The sequence below is a fragment of the Acipenser ruthenus genome, chromosome 1 (assembly GCF_902713425.1).
Source record: "Acipenser ruthenus chromosome 1, fAciRut3.2 maternal haplotype, whole genome shotgun sequence".
NCBI classification, from domain to species: Eukaryota; Metazoa; Chordata; class Actinopteri; order Acipenseriformes; family Acipenseridae; genus Acipenser; species Acipenser ruthenus.
In genome coordinates, this window is record NC_081189.1 from 57,515,338 (window position 1) to 57,533,279 (window position 17,942).

The following is a 17,942-nucleotide window of genomic DNA, read 5'->3' on the forward strand; positions in this document are numbered from 1 at the left end:
TTCATTTTTCTGTGCTTATTTTTAGCTATTTGGGTTATACGTAAATTCCATGAGCGTGTAAATAATCCCTTTCGAACTGGAACATAACTTTAAATCTTACAAGCAAGAACAATCCTCGTTTTAAATCTCGCAAGCGTATTACAATCTTCCAATAGAAATGTAGGAATTTGCTGCCACTTAGTAGTAGGGTGGGTTTAAGTATTCAGAACGAATCAGTGAGAGATACAAATCAGTAAGGAGGGATTGCCCATCTGTACTGCACAATGTTTCTTTTGCAGGTTATTCTCATTTTATTTTTTTCACTGGGAAAGGGGTAAGTCAACATGAATTGAGTAACCATTTCCAGTATTTTTGCGGTGTTTATTGGATATAACCGATTTCATTTTTTTTTGTAGCGGGTGTTTTATCAGATTTTATCAGTTAAAACCGAAAATCAGAAGCCCTACTTATAACTGACTGTTTAAAAATCAGTGAGCATACATTTGTTTCCTGGTTATTCAACATTAATTTATAACTTAAAATATTAAAATGTATCTGAATACGAATGGAGACAAGAAACATTATAAAAATAATTACTAGAAAGTAATCTTTACTATAAAATGGCTGCTAATTTTACAAAACTATAACTAAACAACTATTCTAATCAGAGTTATCTTTAGCACTCTCAAGTTGTTTATTTCTCATTTTATAACATTAAGATTAATTTTTATCCTTTAAAAAATAGGAGTTAAAAAGGCTTTGAAAATACATTCCCGCAATTATGTTTATACTTGGGGAATCATCAGACTAGTCACTATAAACAGGTACTTCTTTACACAAGTAGGTACATGCTATCTGATGAAGTCGGGATACAGGGCAGAAGTAAAGCATTATTCAGATTTTCGCTCATTGCGGCAAGGTCAAGCTTGCTTTACTCTGCTTTTACTTCAAGCAGACACTGCACTGACGACTTTGAGCTTTTGTTCCGACTTATGCAGGTTCTGCACCCACCTCAGGCTTCCACAATTGTCCACTTACCCAGATATCTTGCATTTCATTAATAGGATAGCTAGAGTACAGATCTATCATTTCTGGTGTCCTGTATGCTGGTGTAGTGTTTCTGGTGATCTGCAAAATAAAAGGGAAGACAAGAACGTGAGCTTCTTTGATTTATGTTTCTAATAGTACTTTATAGCAATTTCAGGGGTAAAAATAGCAATTAAAATGACTTCAAAATCTGGTACCTGATGTGCACCTTCATTTTTTTTTTTTTTTTTTTTTTTTAAACAGTTGAAGGGGTTACACACCAAAATGATCCAATAGCCTAACAAATGTTTTTATATCTATGGTTGCAGTAGTGAAACATTTAAATTTGGCATTTCAAATTGCGTAGAAAAAAGGATGTAAAATGTATCAAATATAAGGAACTAAACAAAAAAAAAATTATTATATATATATATATATATATATATATATATATATATATATATATATATATATAAATGAATTTGCATAGACACCTCATCTTCCACCATTGATCTCTTCTGTACAGACCAACTGTAATCTGGATAGTGCGCTATGGTTGTCGAGCTGCCAAAATCACACAGTTTGATTGTGCCCTGGTGACTGATAAGCAGATTCTCGATCTATAAAGTAGAAGAAGAAAAGAAAAATCTATGCACAGTATATAAGCATTATTTCTTTATTGTTCACGGCAACAGCACATTGACAATATGCAATCACAAATGGATGATTATATTAAAACACCCCAATAAAATGCTTAGAACCATAACAGAATACATATAGAACATTGTATAGGGTGCTGTACCATACACGCCGATATCCACTCTACGAGGAGCTTGCTGGTTGCTCTGACTGAGTGGGTGAAAATTAGCTTGTATCTAACACAACACAACATACTATATTTTTTATATTACAGTCAATTCTCATTAACACGAATTTCAAGGGACCAGCAAAAAAAGGTCTTAACAGTAATTGGTATTATCAGAAGTTTAAGACAAACGCATAGTGACAGTTTTTAATGAACTTACAGTAACGCAGAAATCACATTTCAATTACAGAACAATTAAAAGTATTATACTTTTAAAAGTACTGTGCCTTTTATTGATAGCTGTAAGTGAACTTTTAAAAAAGTATACATTGCAAAGGAACTGCACTTCCACAAAGCAAGGCATCCTCAACATCGTGGTATTTAGCATATCGGACACGCTGACTACTTACATCCACAGTTTGCTGTTCATACACTTGTATTATTGTATCCCAATTTTTCAGATTGGTTGACAAAGTGTTTGCGAGAATGTTGAAATCTGAAGCAGCATCTTTCTTTTACAGTGGTGCATTATCCAACCCTTTCAACACCTCACTTTTGTGAACTTTATTGTGTCGCTACATGGAAACGACATTTTCTAGAGCACCATGGCAACTCGAAATGCATTTTAGGATCCGTAGTCTTAAAACAGCACTAAAATACAGAACAGAGGCGCTAACCTGGGTGAAAGTGAATATATTTCCCAATATCCTTCACACTAAGCTGTTTGAACTGTTTGAACGTTTTATTGCATAGTTCACACACCCTAGTCTCTGTAAATCGCCTTGGGTAAAGGAGTCTGCTAAATAAACAAATCAGGAAATTTGTCTAATCTGAGTTTGTTTTAATGAGAATTGACAGCATATAGTTAAATAAGAATAAGTAAACAGTAGGCCTATAGCTATTTTTAATGTCATGTTATTTCCATCCGATACAAATTATCAGATAAAAAGACATTTCAGATGGCTGATTGTATTTAATAAGGATATAAAATAAAATCATGTTTTACTGCAGATGTAGCAACAATAGATATATGTGTGGGGAGTAATAAAAACATTACCAAAGTTATTCCCTGTTCTTTGGAATTTAAATCAAAGAGCAATATAAATTAGGGTGTTCTAGAATATTAACAGGAGAATGCTTTTGTGGAGGTCATAAAGTGCTACTGTATTTTGTATTGTTTCTATATTTAATCTTGACAGCATCAATCAAAACTGTTAAGGAAATGTACAATAAATATAAGAGTGTGTCACAGATAAGAAAAATATTAAAAATAATTGCTGCCCTACCTTGAGGTCCCTGTGAATAATAGGTGGTTTCTGTTTGTGCATGTGCTGTACCGCTCGACAGCTCTGGTAAAAGACCTTTAACACTGTATCACATGACATAGGACCTTTCAACTCCACTTTCTTGATAAAGTCTACTAACTGACCTGCAAAGATAAAACAAATACATGTCAAATTAGGTTACTAACAGTTAATAATATCCACAATGAGGTAATGCCACCAAGATACTCAAATGAAAAACAGCAACAAGTGCACTGTATTCAGGAAATACATTTTACAATAAAAAGGAATCATTTCTTTATGACAACAAGCTTGTTCTGAAGCCCAGCTTAGGTGTCTCCCTTTACAAATCATTTGAGTAATAAAAAAATGTTTACAGACAAATATATATCTACCATGCAAGTGATACAACTTCATGGACAGGTCTTCTTAAGTGAGTGTGCCTGTGAAACTAATCTACTCTTTTCAACCCTTTTTTAAATCTCTTTGTAACCGCAACGGGAGTTCCATTTACTAAAATAATTGCATATATTTGTCATTCCAAGGTTAATAACATTATACATTCAGCAAAACTTCTAATATTTAGTTTTCCAAAAGGAAGTGTAAAAAAAGGTTCTAAATATTGGGGTGGAAATCTTTTAATACTCCAAAAAAATAAATGTCTTTGAATCAGATATAGAAGTCAATGTCAATGGTGAAAGAATTGCAATAATAAACATTCTGCCACGGCTTTCAGTATCTTGAAAATGTAGAACACCGTGACCTAAATCCACAAAAGATAAAGTTTGCAAAACCACAAACTTCAGAATGTAATGCACAACCGGCAAGCAAGAACAATCCTCTGTTTCTCGTAATCTCGTTTTAAATCTTGCAAGTGTGCTACAATCCTCTAAAAGAAATGTAGGAATTTGCTGCCACTCAGTAGTTGGAGTGGTTTTGAAGTATTCAGAACGAATCAATGTGAGACACAAGTCAGGAAGGAGAGACACTCCCCAGCTGCAGGTTGTAGGTATTTATATTTTTCACAGGGAAAGGGGTCAAGTCAACGTGAATTAAGAAACCATTTCCAGTGTTTTTCTGGAGTTTATTGGATACACACCGATTTCATTTTATTTGTTTTGGGGGTGCTTTATCGGTTAAAATCGAAAATCAGAAGCCCTAAATTTAACGTACAACCCACATATGAAAACACTCACCCTAAAGTGCATGTTATACTCTGAAAATGTAGAGGGCTCCTCTAGATATAACCAGATTCTGACAATAATAAACATCTACGGACTAGCAAAAGACTAAAGAGCAGTGCTGGGCTGTCGGCTTGCAGCCCCAATACATCCCCTCATCCCTTGCAGGAGTAGCAAGCAGGGAAGTAGAAACCAGTGTTAGAGGGGTCCTACAAACAGGGTCACACATCTTTAAACCTACCTTTACAGAGTTCAGTGAGAATGAGGAATTCTGCTTGTCCTGTGTCAGATTCTTCTTTTCCTATTGATGCCGCAGAGCAGAACTGAACAATATTAGGGTGGCCCGAGAGCTTTTTCTGCAGTTGAATGGTTAAGGTAAAATGATACCAATACCTAGTGAGGCTGTTAGGATGGGGACAGTTCACCTGCTAGTTTACAAACCATTAGGTACTGAACAATAACTTCAAAGGAGTAGTGCTTGGATGAACATGGATTTTTTCACGTAAAACAAACACTGCAGCATTGAGTAGTTTAATTCTCACTCAATACTAATAACTTAAGGTAAGGGTTATTCACTGAGATTCCTCCTGTAAACCTATTCTTCCCATAGTCACATCTATGAGTCACAAATAGCACCAGTTTAACCTACTATATGATTCACTAATGCTGCATACAGTACAACAGTAACATCATACATCCCTGCCGGTGATATAAATTAACATTGTCAGGTGTCAGTATAACAGAAAACTCATCTAACCAGCTGTCAGTACTTAAGTATTGAGGAAAACGTCACTGTTACCTACATTCTCAGTAGTGTGTGTGGATTTCTTGTAACAAATGTCCAATGAACTTGGGTGACCAATAGTGAGATAGTCAACCATCAACAACACTTTTAAACATCCATAAAAACCTTGATACATTTGAATTCCTACATAGTTATTCTGGGACAAGATTGAGCAACATATAACAATATACTTCAGGGCTAATTCAGGGCCCATGGACTAATTCAGGGCCCATTCTATTCACTTAGCTGTGAAAAAAACAAAACAACATTTGAGAAAATAGAAATGTTACAAACAAAGCATATGTGGAGCAACTATTATTTTGTGCATTCATTTTTAAAAAGGTGTTTATTTCTTGAATTTGTATTTTCCTAGATAAAAGTTAACTGAAGCAGGAGTGTGGAGTAGTGGTTAGGGCTCTGGACTCTTGACCGGAGGGTTGTGGGTTCAATCCCCAGTGGAGGACACTGCTGTTGTACCCTTGAGCAAGGTACTTTACCTAGATTGCTCCAGTAAAAACCCAACTGTATAAATGGGTAATTGTATGTAAAAATAATGTGATATCTGTATAATGTGAAATAATGTATAATGTGATATCTTGTAACAATTGTAAGTCGCCCTGGATAAGGGCGTCTGCTAAGAAATAAATAATAATAATAATAATAATAATAATAATAATAATAATAATAATAACTGGGCCCATTTCTTTCTGACCTCATACTACCGTAGTCCCATTGCCAGTTCACAGAGGCCCAGCAGCCCCAAGAGCAATTCTCAATTCCAGTAAAGGATACCATAAAGCAGACCTCTTGGATAATCGCCTTGCTCTTCTCCTCATCGTTTGAAAGCAGCCGCTAAATTGCAAAACAAAGAAGGAAGTTACAGCCAATCTCAAATTTGTGAACAACTAATATTAAGGGCAATTTCTGGTGAAGCCTATAAATATTACCACTATTTGTTATACATTTTCATTCATTCTTAACAAGGTTTGCCATTAGAAAATATGGTTAAACTATATATATATAAAAAAGTAAGGAAATTAAAATCCATGGATATTGTTTATAATGATTTACACTGAAAAAAAAAATTAAGTAGTAACACACAAAAGGAAGTTTAAATATTGTCCCATATCTACAAGCCTAGATGTGGTGTTTGTCACTAGGCAAAGCCAAGTACTGTTAAACAGCTTAGGCCTGTGGATATTGGACCATATTTGAGGAACCTGAAGTGTGTTATTGTGCTTATAAAATGGCACCCCTACAAAAATGAACTCACTGTCAAGTGAAGAGCTGTGCTGGTATGGGGACATATCTGCACGGGTTGGAACACTTGTTAACCAATGAACACAAAACACTGTTCATAAAATTTTCGAAAATATATAATAGACTTTTTTGCAGTTGATGTCATTCCCAAATACACGTCTCCCTAACGTATATCCCTACTTGTAAAGGTTCAAACATATTTCATTTTGTCGAAACATAAATGTAAGTGATGCAACATTCATGGATAACCCTGTAAATGAATTGGTCATTAAAAATAAAAAATGCTTAGGAATAATAATGTGCTTCAGCTTGAACTGCTAAATCAAATTGCTGTTTAAAAAAGTCTTGCAAAGGAACACATTTTTCATATTTACCTTAATCATTAATAAAATCAATTTTACCTTAAGAGCATAGTCTTTACTACTTCCAATATCCTGGGCTTCATACACAAAGGCAAAGCCACCTGTTACAAAGGAGGAAAGACTTTTATTGTACAGTAATAACATGTTCGGTAAAAAGTTAAATGAGACCTGGGCTTACAAGTGCATTGTTATATTTTCTAAATTTTGTTTAAATTCTCAAATTAATTAAATCGATACCCGGGTAGTAAAGAGACCCGGGTCGGATAATTTTAAATCCGACAAGTACCCGGGTTTTTGTGCCGACCTCTAATAAATAAATCCATCTAGCTATCTATCTATCCAAAGGTAAAGTAACTTTGATAAAACTGTTGCTTTCAAAAATAAGTATTTTAATGTTTTCTTTAATTAACTACTCTAAAGAGACTAACAATGCATGTTGGATAACATCTGTAGGTTTGTTTTTAAATGGCTAAAAAAAAAGTATGATTGTTAATGGTTAATGTTGTTGCTTAATGTTGTTTCATGTTCAGCTATCCAGTGAATCAATCTCCAGCACAGTCAGCATAAACAGGACACACCTTGAAAGCAACCACAAGTGTTGTGTGGTTTCATTTTAGTTCCATGTCTTGTGTGCTGCAGGCAAACACTATGTAGAAATGTTTTAAAAACACTCTTCTTGATAAAGCAGTGTAAAGTGGCTTTGTAAACACTCTAAATATAGAATCCCAGCTCTCCTGTTCCCCATCGAATATCAGGTATCGGAAGTCTAGGAAGGTATTTGCCTTGCAAGGTATTTTAAGCCAGCCAGCCAAAAAAAATTGCAAATTCTTTGAATTAAATGACAGAAATATTTAAAGAAAATTACATAAAAAGAGAATGTTGCCTAAAACCTTTTCTTATAAGAAACCTGATTTGCAAGCAAACTGATGGCATTCCTGTATTATGTAGGACAGGCTACTCTTTTTGAACTTTCATCTCTGACAAGCTTTAGTGAAACTTTATTCAACCATTCACAGTATAACTATCTCTTTCTGGATTCAACATTTCTCAGCCACAGACAATATGAGCATGGTGGATAGTCGCATTATCATCTTTAAAAAAAACAAAGTGCCCTGTCCGTCAGGGTATAAACTTCTTCAGGAAAAATGTTCTGGTACACACAAGTCATTATTCTGCCTTCTAGAGGGTCCTAATATAGTGGCCAGGTAGTGTAAAAAGATCCAATGTGCATGGTATATACTGCATTACACACCATATAGGTTTTCCACATAAGGTGAAATAGGTTAGGCTGTGACCCACTAGAACGAATTCCCATGCATCGCCTTTGCTTCTTAAAAAAGCTCTCTATACAGAGGGAGAGAAAGGATATCCTGTTCATGCGGTGGCACTCTTAACTTGGAACTGGTTTGGTTCAGTTTCAGGTGACACTGAAGCTTTTTTGCAGGCCAATACAGGAATTTTCTGTATTTCTTTTTTTTTTTTTTATCTGACTAGGCAAATTAATCTTGTATTGCGAGATGTTATTTAGAAAACAAAAAAAGGTTTACATCTGTTATGTGTTTAAAACAACAAGGCCTTTATTTTAAGGCAAAAAAAAAAACAGATCTAAAACAAATTTATGTAAAAATTATATTTGTATGCTTGTTTACAGAGTTGTGATTTGCTATGCAACCTATGGGAAATTAAGATAAGATTTGAAGATGTTGTAACAGATGTTCTAAATGATCTGGGTTAATCATGGAGGCTGTATTCAAATCTATTTTTTTCTGATAACCAATGCTGTAGCCAGGTTACATACAGTACAGTAGCCAAGATTAAGGTGTACTACAGAAAAGAGTTGTAGACAAGGATAAAAATGACTTCACTGGTGACAAACATATCTTGGGCAGCAGTAGTGGTTAGGGCTCTGGACTCTTGACCGGATGGTCGTGGGTTCAATCCCGGGTGGGAGACACTGCTGCTGTACCCTTGAGCAAGGTACTTTGCCTAGATTGCTCCAGTAAAAACCCAACTGTATAAATGGGTAATTGTAAAAATAATGTGTAAAAAATAATATAACTGTACGTAAAAATAATGTGATATCTTGTAACAATTGTAAGTCGCCCTGGATAAGAAATAAATAAATAATTTTTTTTTTTTTTTTTTTTAAGAATTACATGAAGCTTGAATAAATGGTTTAATATAACTTTATTCATGTAAAAAGTATTATGTGTGACTTTTGAAGTTTCTACTTAATAGTATTGACCTACTGTAATATACTTAGGGCTTTTGATTTTTTTTTTTTAGTAGTTGCCAATTAATTTTTACCCTGTTTTTCTCCCAATTTGAAATGCCCAATTGTATTTAGGCTCAGCCCACCGTTACCACCCCTGCGCTGACTCGGGAGCGGCAAAGACGAACACGCGCTGTCCTCCGAAGTGTGTGCTGTCAGCCAACCGCTTCTTTTCACTCTGCAGGCCCTACAGCATCAGAAGACAACGCGGCTCTGGGCAGCTTACAGCCATTTCTGGGTTTCTGTAACCAACAGAAGATCAGCTTTTCCCACAGCTAGCCAATCAGAAGTGATAGCGGTGGGTCGTAAACACTTTTTAAAATGTTTGTGTGTAGGTGCTAGACTTCAGCAATTTAGTTTTCAGAAACTTGCGTGTCTCTCTAAAAATATACCCAACAAATAAATCAATAAAATCTACTTGTCCGACGGGCAAAGTATAACAGCAAAACTTGTTGTCCGTCACACAAATCTTGTTGTCCCGGGCGTCGGGCAGCATGCATTGCACACCCCTGTACACACTATAAAAAACAGAGGATCAACACAGCTGCTCATCACCCGCTATTTTAAAAGTTTTTGGGGGCTCCCGAGTGGCGCATCCAGTAAAGGCGCTCCACGTGGAGTGCAGGATGCGCTCTATAGTCTGGACGTTGCGAGTTTGAGTCCAGGCTATTCCTTTGCCGACCGAGGACGGGAGCTTTCAAGGGGCGGCGCTCAATTGGCCGAGCGCCACCCGGGGGGAGGGAGGGCTAGGTCGGCCAGGGTGTCCTCGGCTCACTGCGCACCAGCGACCCCTGTAGTCTGGCCGGGCGCCTATAGGCTTGCCTGCAAGTTGCCCGAGAGCTGCGTTGTCCTCTGACGCTGTAGCTCTTGGGTGGCTGCATGGTGAGTCTGCAGTGTGAAAAAAAAGCGGTCGGCTGACGGCACACACTTCGGGAGGACAGCGTGTGTTTGTCTTCGCCCTCCCGAATCAGCGCAGGGGTGGTAGCGGTGAGCTGAGCATAAAAATAATTGTCGATTCCAAATTGGGAGAAAATAATAAAAATAATTGGCAATGACTAAATTTATAAAAATAAATAAATAAAAAAGTTTTTTGGCAGCAAAAATTAAGCAGTCTAGAGTAGGAAGTATATGCAACCCAAACTGCCAAATAGTGATCTCTACTGGCTAAAGTCAGTGTTGTAGATTTGTGAAGCGAGTCAGAATCGGGGGATACAGATGCAGGGACGATGCCACTCCACACGCTTTCGAACACTGGCTTAACTTGCGATGGAAATATTTTATGTAGCGAGTAACATTTTGTTTAATATTCTGCATGTCAAATGTAAAAATGAGTCGTCGTCCCCCCCCCAATTGTACAACACCCTTTCCACGTTCACTTATTGGAAGTGTTTATCTGGGTTAAGTTTTCACTTGATTTTTCAGGTAAAACAGTAATGCGATTACTTGAAAATATGCATTTTGTCACTTTCTTTATTGCAAAGAAATGACAATGGTCGGGATTACAAAAACGCATTTTCTACTTTTATGTACTGCTAATGCCTGAAAAAATACAAGGAAAAAATGTTTAACTTAATCTACTGTATTATGATGAACATTTAACATTTGAGTAAAGTGCCATAAAAAACATTAAATGAATTTAATAATCTGAGGATGAGGATGCAAACAGTGTAATTTGGTTTGAAGGTGTGATATTATTTTGTTCACACGCTGTGTTATTTACCAGATTTATTGCGATTATTTTTAAGTTCATCTCTAATGGACCACCAGATTTTCTTGACTGGTGGTCCAAGTGTCCACCTCCTCAAAAAGTACATTTCTAACCCTGTACAGTATATAAAAAGCAAAAGCACCTTTCAGGGTAAGGGTAAAATAGTTCGTAGTACAAGCTATGACACCATACAGCACCTTACATATACTACACACGATAAAGAAATAATAAATACATTTTAAATTTACAGAATAGTTTACAGTGTACGTGAGGCTGCAAGAAACATGTAGCATACCTGCTATTTTCTAAAATAGTCCACAATTGTTTCATGTTGGTATGACAATCTTAGTGTAGCATATTTTGCACATATGTTACCTCCATTTTCTCCAAGAATATCGAAATAGATACTGAACTTAGCGTAGCGTTTTTCTTTTTTGTTAAGCTGTTTTAAAAGCTGTTAAGCTGTTTTGAAAGAGAGTGCTCACTGCTGCTTTCACTCGCGGCCTTTTCTCAACTAAATCTCGCAAAAGCCTCACAACCACTGGGCCATCGTTAAGGCAGAAGTGCCTGCTGCTCTAATACACTACAAGACATACTAATTAAATATGACTAGAACAGATGGAATACTTGGAATTACTTGTGGAATAATTAAACAAAAACTAGCACAAATTTAGCTGTCATTAAAAATATCGTACATTTCCGATAACTAATTATTTTTATAATGCAATTTTTTTATTGTGACTTCTGTTCGATACAATATTACAGAGTTATCGTAAATCGTCCCAACCCTATTTCAGGGTATCTACATAAAACTCAATCTACATAAGCTCTCAAAATAAAACACAGAAAAATGAAATTAAAAACAGAAGCCCTAAATATAAATGTACCCTAACTCTTTTGAAACTGAGATTGTGAATACAGGTGTTCTTGCTCCTGAAGCATATGAAAAAAAAAATTCAATCCAAAGAAATTAAACCAGTAAGAGGCGGTGGCAACAGATGATGGGAAAACTCTGACTAATGTTAAATTCAAAAGGAAATTCATTACCTCAAGTTATTAGTATCTGAATCTGTGGGTATTTAAAGTAAGGTTAAATGGAAAGAAAATCAAAGAATACAGCTGTATAGCAGACATTTAGGCACTAGCTCAGTGTTGCAGCTGTAACTTCAAAAGGTAAAATGACCCACCATCAGACTTGACCTAAGGAATCACAGAATAGATATGTTTACTGAGTTTGAAGAGCCGCAGCTTAATTAGTTGAGGTCTACTCTTTAACCACTGAACTGCGTTTCAGTTTTTGCGAGGCAATCACAGCTGGCAACAAGCACAATATTCTAAACAGAAAAGAAGACATTGTTTCCGCAGTTTTGTCAAATCAGGGTTGGTGATTTTTTTTTTATTTAAAAAAAATATATATATAAAAAATATATAAAAAAAACAATTAAACAATTACTTCCCACAAGCTTTATAAAGGATGCGGAATTAACCCCATCCACACAGCTACACATTATACAGCCGGCTTTTCGCCGGTCTCGAATAATATATAATAACAAAGGGCTTTCGCCCACCCACACATAAACACAATATACAATAACACTATATACATAAATAAATATGCACAAGGGTTGGGCACGGGGGCAAGATGTCTTCAGAATACCATTTCAGTGCAGTATTTTTTTTTTTTTTTTACGTCTTCGCTCCATTTATGCGCCACAGAAATCGGGGGGCAAGCGCAGTTCGCGCTTGCGCTGTAATCAGAATACAGCCCTAAGAGTTTTAGTTTATAGACAGTAAGAGTTTAAGATGTTTATGTTAATAAAAGGTTTTTAAAACATACTTTTCATGTCTTTTCCTTGAGAAACTATATAAAACAGGTAGCAAATGAAAAAGTGATTTAAATAATGATTTAAAATTGACTATTTAAATCAGCCAACCCCGCCTCAAATGTCTTGTGTTTGTAAAGTCCATCACACATGATATCACCAGAAGCAAGGATGTTGTCTGAAGGCTCGGAGCTTGTATTGCTGTAGGATTACACAGTATAGCTACTGTAACTGTGTGGGTAGAGGTAGATGCTGTACCTCTACGTGTGTATATAGGTTGTCAAACACACACAATATACAAGTGAGATAATCAGATACGGCAGACAGCTTTTGGAGGTCAGCCTGCACTTTCTGGTGGCCTTGATTCAGTAATAATCCTTCTGTACTGGTCAAAGCTGCCTGGTTACAAAAAACACATGGTATACCAGTATATAATAATGGTGTGCTACCCCACATTTTATTTGTGCAAACTAATTTCAAATTATTATACTTTTGTTGTCTTCAGTCTTTTGTCGAGTTTCGGGTGTGAGCAGTCTTTCCCACCCATCGAAAGCTTTTGTCATGACCACATTTAAAAGTGGTTGGTTTTAGGAATTCCAGCCAATACTTTTACAATATGAAGGTGAACTTTTAACTTTTTGGAGGGAACATTTATAGAGGAAAAAGCATCAATTGAAAACAAATAAAACAAATAAAAATCATCTGCTTACAAGCCCCTAGCAGAGCTGTTTATTTCTGGTTTTCCAAGTTAAGTGAATGTGTTTTCGGATGATTCATTGTAATTGTACTTAACAAAATAATTGCATTTTGCACTTCCTTTAGCTACATATGCTACAATTACTTTTAATAATCTGAAAAATAATGCATAATGGAAACTTCTGGATCATGTTTCCCATAATGGTTTTTGAATAGTTGCACACATCTCTCACACAGCTTATACTACTGCATCACCTGACCCCGACTGCCCGAACACTCACTTGGAAAAATACACCTCCACACAAGTGCTTACTGTTGCAGTCATATGCTTAATCAGGTTACTAACAACGTCAACTTTATTGTGAAACCAGACTAAAAATCATCTCTCCTTTGTCCGTAACTTCTCAACCTCACTCAGCAAGAAACTGTGTTATTGTGTACATATTAGTGTTCTGCGATACCTCATTTAGGGAGCCTCGATACGATGCAATACCATGCACGGTGTTATGATATTCGATACTATACTCTAGGTCGGCCAGGGTGTCCTTGGGTCACTACGCACCAGCGACCCGTGGTCTGGCTGGGCGCCTACGGGCTTGCCTTAAGCTGCCCAGTGCTGCATTGTCCTCAGACGCTGTAGCTCTGAGGTGGCTGCATGGTGAGCCTGCAGTGTGTAAAGCAGCGGGCGGCTGACACCACACACGTCAGAGGACAACGTGTTTTCATCTTCGCCCCTCCCGAGTCAGCGCAGGGGTGGTAGTGGTGAGCTGAGCCTAAAAATAATTGGACATTCTAAATTGGGAGAAAATAATAAAAATAATTGGCGACTACTAAATTAAAAAATAAATAAATAAATAAATAAAACAAGTGAACACAGACTATAAATGCTAAACTAGACTAGCCTGATTGAGTGATGTGCACTGTAAAATGATTCACATGGTTCTCAATCTGTGGTCTGCAGACCACTGGTGATCTGCCGGCTCCTTTAAGGTGGTCCATGGAAAGGTTACATAATTACGGAAAGGACTCTGCAGCATAGTTTATAGATCCCATTGCAAACCCCAAACCTTAACTCAGCTACAGATGGAGGAAGACAAAGCATACATGGAGAATATCTCCAAGGTAAAAAACGTCGGAGTGTCTAAAATGTATTCGTTAGTAGGGAGTTTTCGTGTAGTGCGCTCACGTGCACTCAACACAGCAGCTTGTAAAGTAACGACAAGACTGGAGGTTTTCAACGTTTCCATTTATTGTAATTAATTAAAATGAATTAATCCGTAAACAGAACTAACAGAATCCGCAATGTTAGCCTTGTTAGTGACCAAACATTTAAATTCCAAATCATGTATGTTTGCTGATAATGAAAAGATACAGTAAAGGAGACAAAGACAAAGTTCACTATCCATGCGTTACTACCACTGACCAGGAGAAGCTAATACAAAAATACATGATTGGCATTTTTAAATGCTTGGTCTATTATTGCAGTTTATGTCAGCACTGTTTACAGAGCGACTGAGACCAGTACGCAGGTAACATACCAATATTGAGTAGGCTACGCTTGAGCAGCAGAATTACGTGCTGAAGCACAGCATTATCGTAGCAGACTAAGTGTCTAAGTTTCATCAAATCAATAAAAACACCGGCTGCCGAAGCATTTTTGTTGAGTTGTTAAGTTGTTGACTTGTTAAATCTTTGTGTCTCTTGTTTTTTGTTTTTTTTTTCCTCAAGAGTTTTTGCTTCTTGTAATTCTATGCACTTGTACTCCGAAAAGATCAAATGTGACGAAAGGAAGGTCACTCATTTTTTAAAATTTCAAAAGGACCCCTCAACAACGTGAATATTTATTGCGAGTTTTATATGTTGTGTATTGATAATTTATTAATTGAACTGCTTCGGCAAAAATGAAGTCTGCCGTGCATTGTACTATTCTGCAGGATAAAAAATCTTCAACAGCCAATCAGCGTGCAGCATCCAAACATTCCTTTTTATAAATAAAGATTATAGCTGGAGATTCGTAGCTCCGACTGTGCTGGGACCTCATGGATGTATTGTAACTTCACAGATTATTAATTCACATAAATCAATTTAAAAATCAGTCCGTTTTTTTTCCATCTCAGTAAATTTGTGTTAATGAAAAGTAAACTAGAACTGTTCTTTAAAACTCCAATTTTAAAATAACTTTGCTCACAGAAACAGGCCCGTCCATCGCATTGAAACAAAGTCAGTCTATGGTTATTCTTAGTATTTATTTAATGTGCTTATTTTTCAGTGACCTATACTGTTTATTGCGTGGTCCGCAGAGATAAAAAAATAAAAATAAATAAACATTCAGGTGGTTCACGAACAAAAGTGTTAGATATTATAGAACAGAATTCTGTTTAAACGTATTCAAGCCAAATGTCTCAGTCAAAACAACGCCCCAGTGCACCTTAAATAAGAACAAAAGACATTTTACTAGCGAGAGGAGGCCATTCGGCCCATCATGCTCGTTTGGTTGTTAAAAATCTTGCAAAAAAGTAAATTAGACAAGAGACAACCACTCTGGCTACTATAATAAACTGCAAGTACTTTTTATTGCCGTCTGCATTGGTGGACTTTTGCAGTGTGACTCAGAAGCTTTATAGGTCCTGTGCTTTCTTCTGCAGGTGAAGTGTCAAATTGATCCTGTTAGGGAAACTGATATCCTGGCAATGAAGTCTGTATTCATTTTGGTATTTCCAATGCTCATGCATGCAATTCAAAACACAGGATTTCCACAGCTATCACATTACATGCTCATAAAATACGGATTAACACAAAATCCAAAGAATATAGAAACATTGCTAACATTTTTGACATGGGGTAGTTTCAATGACACATGTCAGCAAATTATATTTTTGCAGCTTCTAGCAAATGCAGTGTAATGACAAAATAAACAAGCATCAATGAACTCCCATTTGATCAGCTTCTAGCGCATTCCTGCTTTATGTGTTATCTTTGCTGTGACCAGTGCTTTTGGTTCTGGGAGTAACCTACCCTATAATTTGAACACAGAGAGTAAAATGTGTTTTCGGGGGGCGGGGAGAATGCAACATTTCCTTGAAGTCATGAGTAATCAAGAAATACTGTACAATCTGTAATGGCAATGGGGTAGGCATTAAAAAAGAGCCTTCCATTTTAACTGCAGTGTTACTTTGAACTACTGCACAACCATGCGTGTTCTGCAAGGTTCTTTATCGGCTCAGTACATTTTTTTCCAGGTATCACACTGACTGCAAATTAATTGTTACTTATTTTAACATTAAATTCTTAAACAAAGCCATACAGATAAATAAAATAAGGAAAAAAAATAGTTTATATACTATTATAGGAACCTTTTTTTAGCGGTTGCCTCTGACGATGGTTCCAGTTGGATTTGTAGCTGGACTGGGGTGTTACGCTTCACCTGTGTAGCTTCAAAATGTTCTTATTCTTACTGTGATTGGCTGCAATGACAACAAGGCTAGCCAGAGATTGGTTAATGTTTATTGGGTTGGTTTTTCTTGTGTACAGTTTCCTAGTAACTGAAGAAATTGTATTCTGGGACATGTAGTTGTTAGTAGAAGTTTAAGGGGAGGCGGGAGGGGAGGCAGACAAGCTGTGCAGCAAAATTGCAATGCATATTAAATTTTAATTTAGTGTGTATTTTGAATTTTTTAATGCGCAAAAAACAGCACGTACGCAGCTTATCTGGACCACTGGCTGTGACTTTTTATAATTAATATGCACTGGGATTCACTTACTTAAACTAAAAGAAAGGAGGAAACTACAGTAAAAGTAAACAGGTGCCGATCTGAAAGATGTTTCAATAAATTGGTGGCATTTCCTCCTTTGTTTTTCACTTCTTCAAAACACTTTCAACATGTTGACTGTCCGCTTCAACCGGATTGCCAAAATAGTTCCACACCAAGCTTCTCTCCGGCATTCGCCATGACTGCTGCAGTCATTTCATTTTCCCAAAACGTGCAGGGTAGTTGGTCACTTCCGCTAAGCAGAAATGAGTAAGCTTAGTTTACATTGTTTTTAAAGCACACAATTACAGAGTTTTGTTTAAAAGCTCAATATCAAAAAACCACGATACGGCGATATTTTTATTTTACCCAGATATTAGGTACCGTAGGATTTTGGTATCATGATATACCATAGGTATCGATATACCACGGAACACTACAGTACTATATTATTATTATTTATTTCTTAGAGACGCCCTTGTCCAGGGCGACTTACAATTGTTAAAAGATATCACACTATTTTTTACATACAATTACCCATTTATACAGTTGGGTTTTTACTGGAGCAATTTTAGGTAAAGTACCTTGCTCAAGGGTACAGAGCCCTAACCACTACTCCACACTGCTGTTACTACTGTTACAGTATTAGATAATGTATGCATAAAACCATGCTGACATGCGACGGACAACCACATTCTTTAAGAGATACACCTTTGATTGCAAACCATTCCAAATACTGTATGGATCTGAATTCATTCATTTTAGAGGTGCTTCCCATGATCATTGGTAGACCCTGGACTGGCAAACACAACTCCACCCACCACGATGGCCTATTTAGTCTACTACTGGACGAAAAGCCACATCCATTCATCAGGTGTAAATAGAAGAAACAAAAACTAAACCTTTTGAATCCGATTTCTATTTAACAGCTTTCTGGACAACAACTAGACCAGTGGCCAGTTGTTCATGCATACATTTCCCCTCATGTGTTTCTTCAGTTCAAAAGTGTAATAG

General features: G+C 36.5%; 1 protein-coding gene across 2 annotated transcripts in view; it reads right to left on the reverse strand.

The window, feature by feature from the left end:
- Positions 1 to 17,942, reverse strand: part of LOC117421252 (cyclin-G-associated kinase-like) — a 64,293-nt gene that overhangs the window by 44,683 nt on the left and 1,668 nt on the right. For both annotated transcript variants that reach the window (XR_009329051.1, XM_034035405.3), the window contains exons 2-7: positions 6,720 to 6,781; positions 5,851 to 5,910; positions 4,516 to 4,630; positions 3,097 to 3,239; positions 1,500 to 1,625; positions 1,018 to 1,107 (exon numbers count right to left, since the gene is read on the reverse strand). Coding sequence is in view for 1 of the 2 variants with exons in the window: in XM_034035405.3 (XP_033891296.3) it covers positions 1,018 to 1,107; positions 1,500 to 1,625; positions 3,097 to 3,239; positions 4,516 to 4,630; positions 5,851 to 5,910; positions 6,720 to 6,781 (596 nt within the window). In the remaining variant the exon portion in view is untranslated. The remainder of the gene's footprint in view (positions 1 to 1,017; positions 1,108 to 1,499; positions 1,626 to 3,096; positions 3,240 to 4,515; positions 4,631 to 5,850; positions 5,911 to 6,719; positions 6,782 to 17,942) is intronic.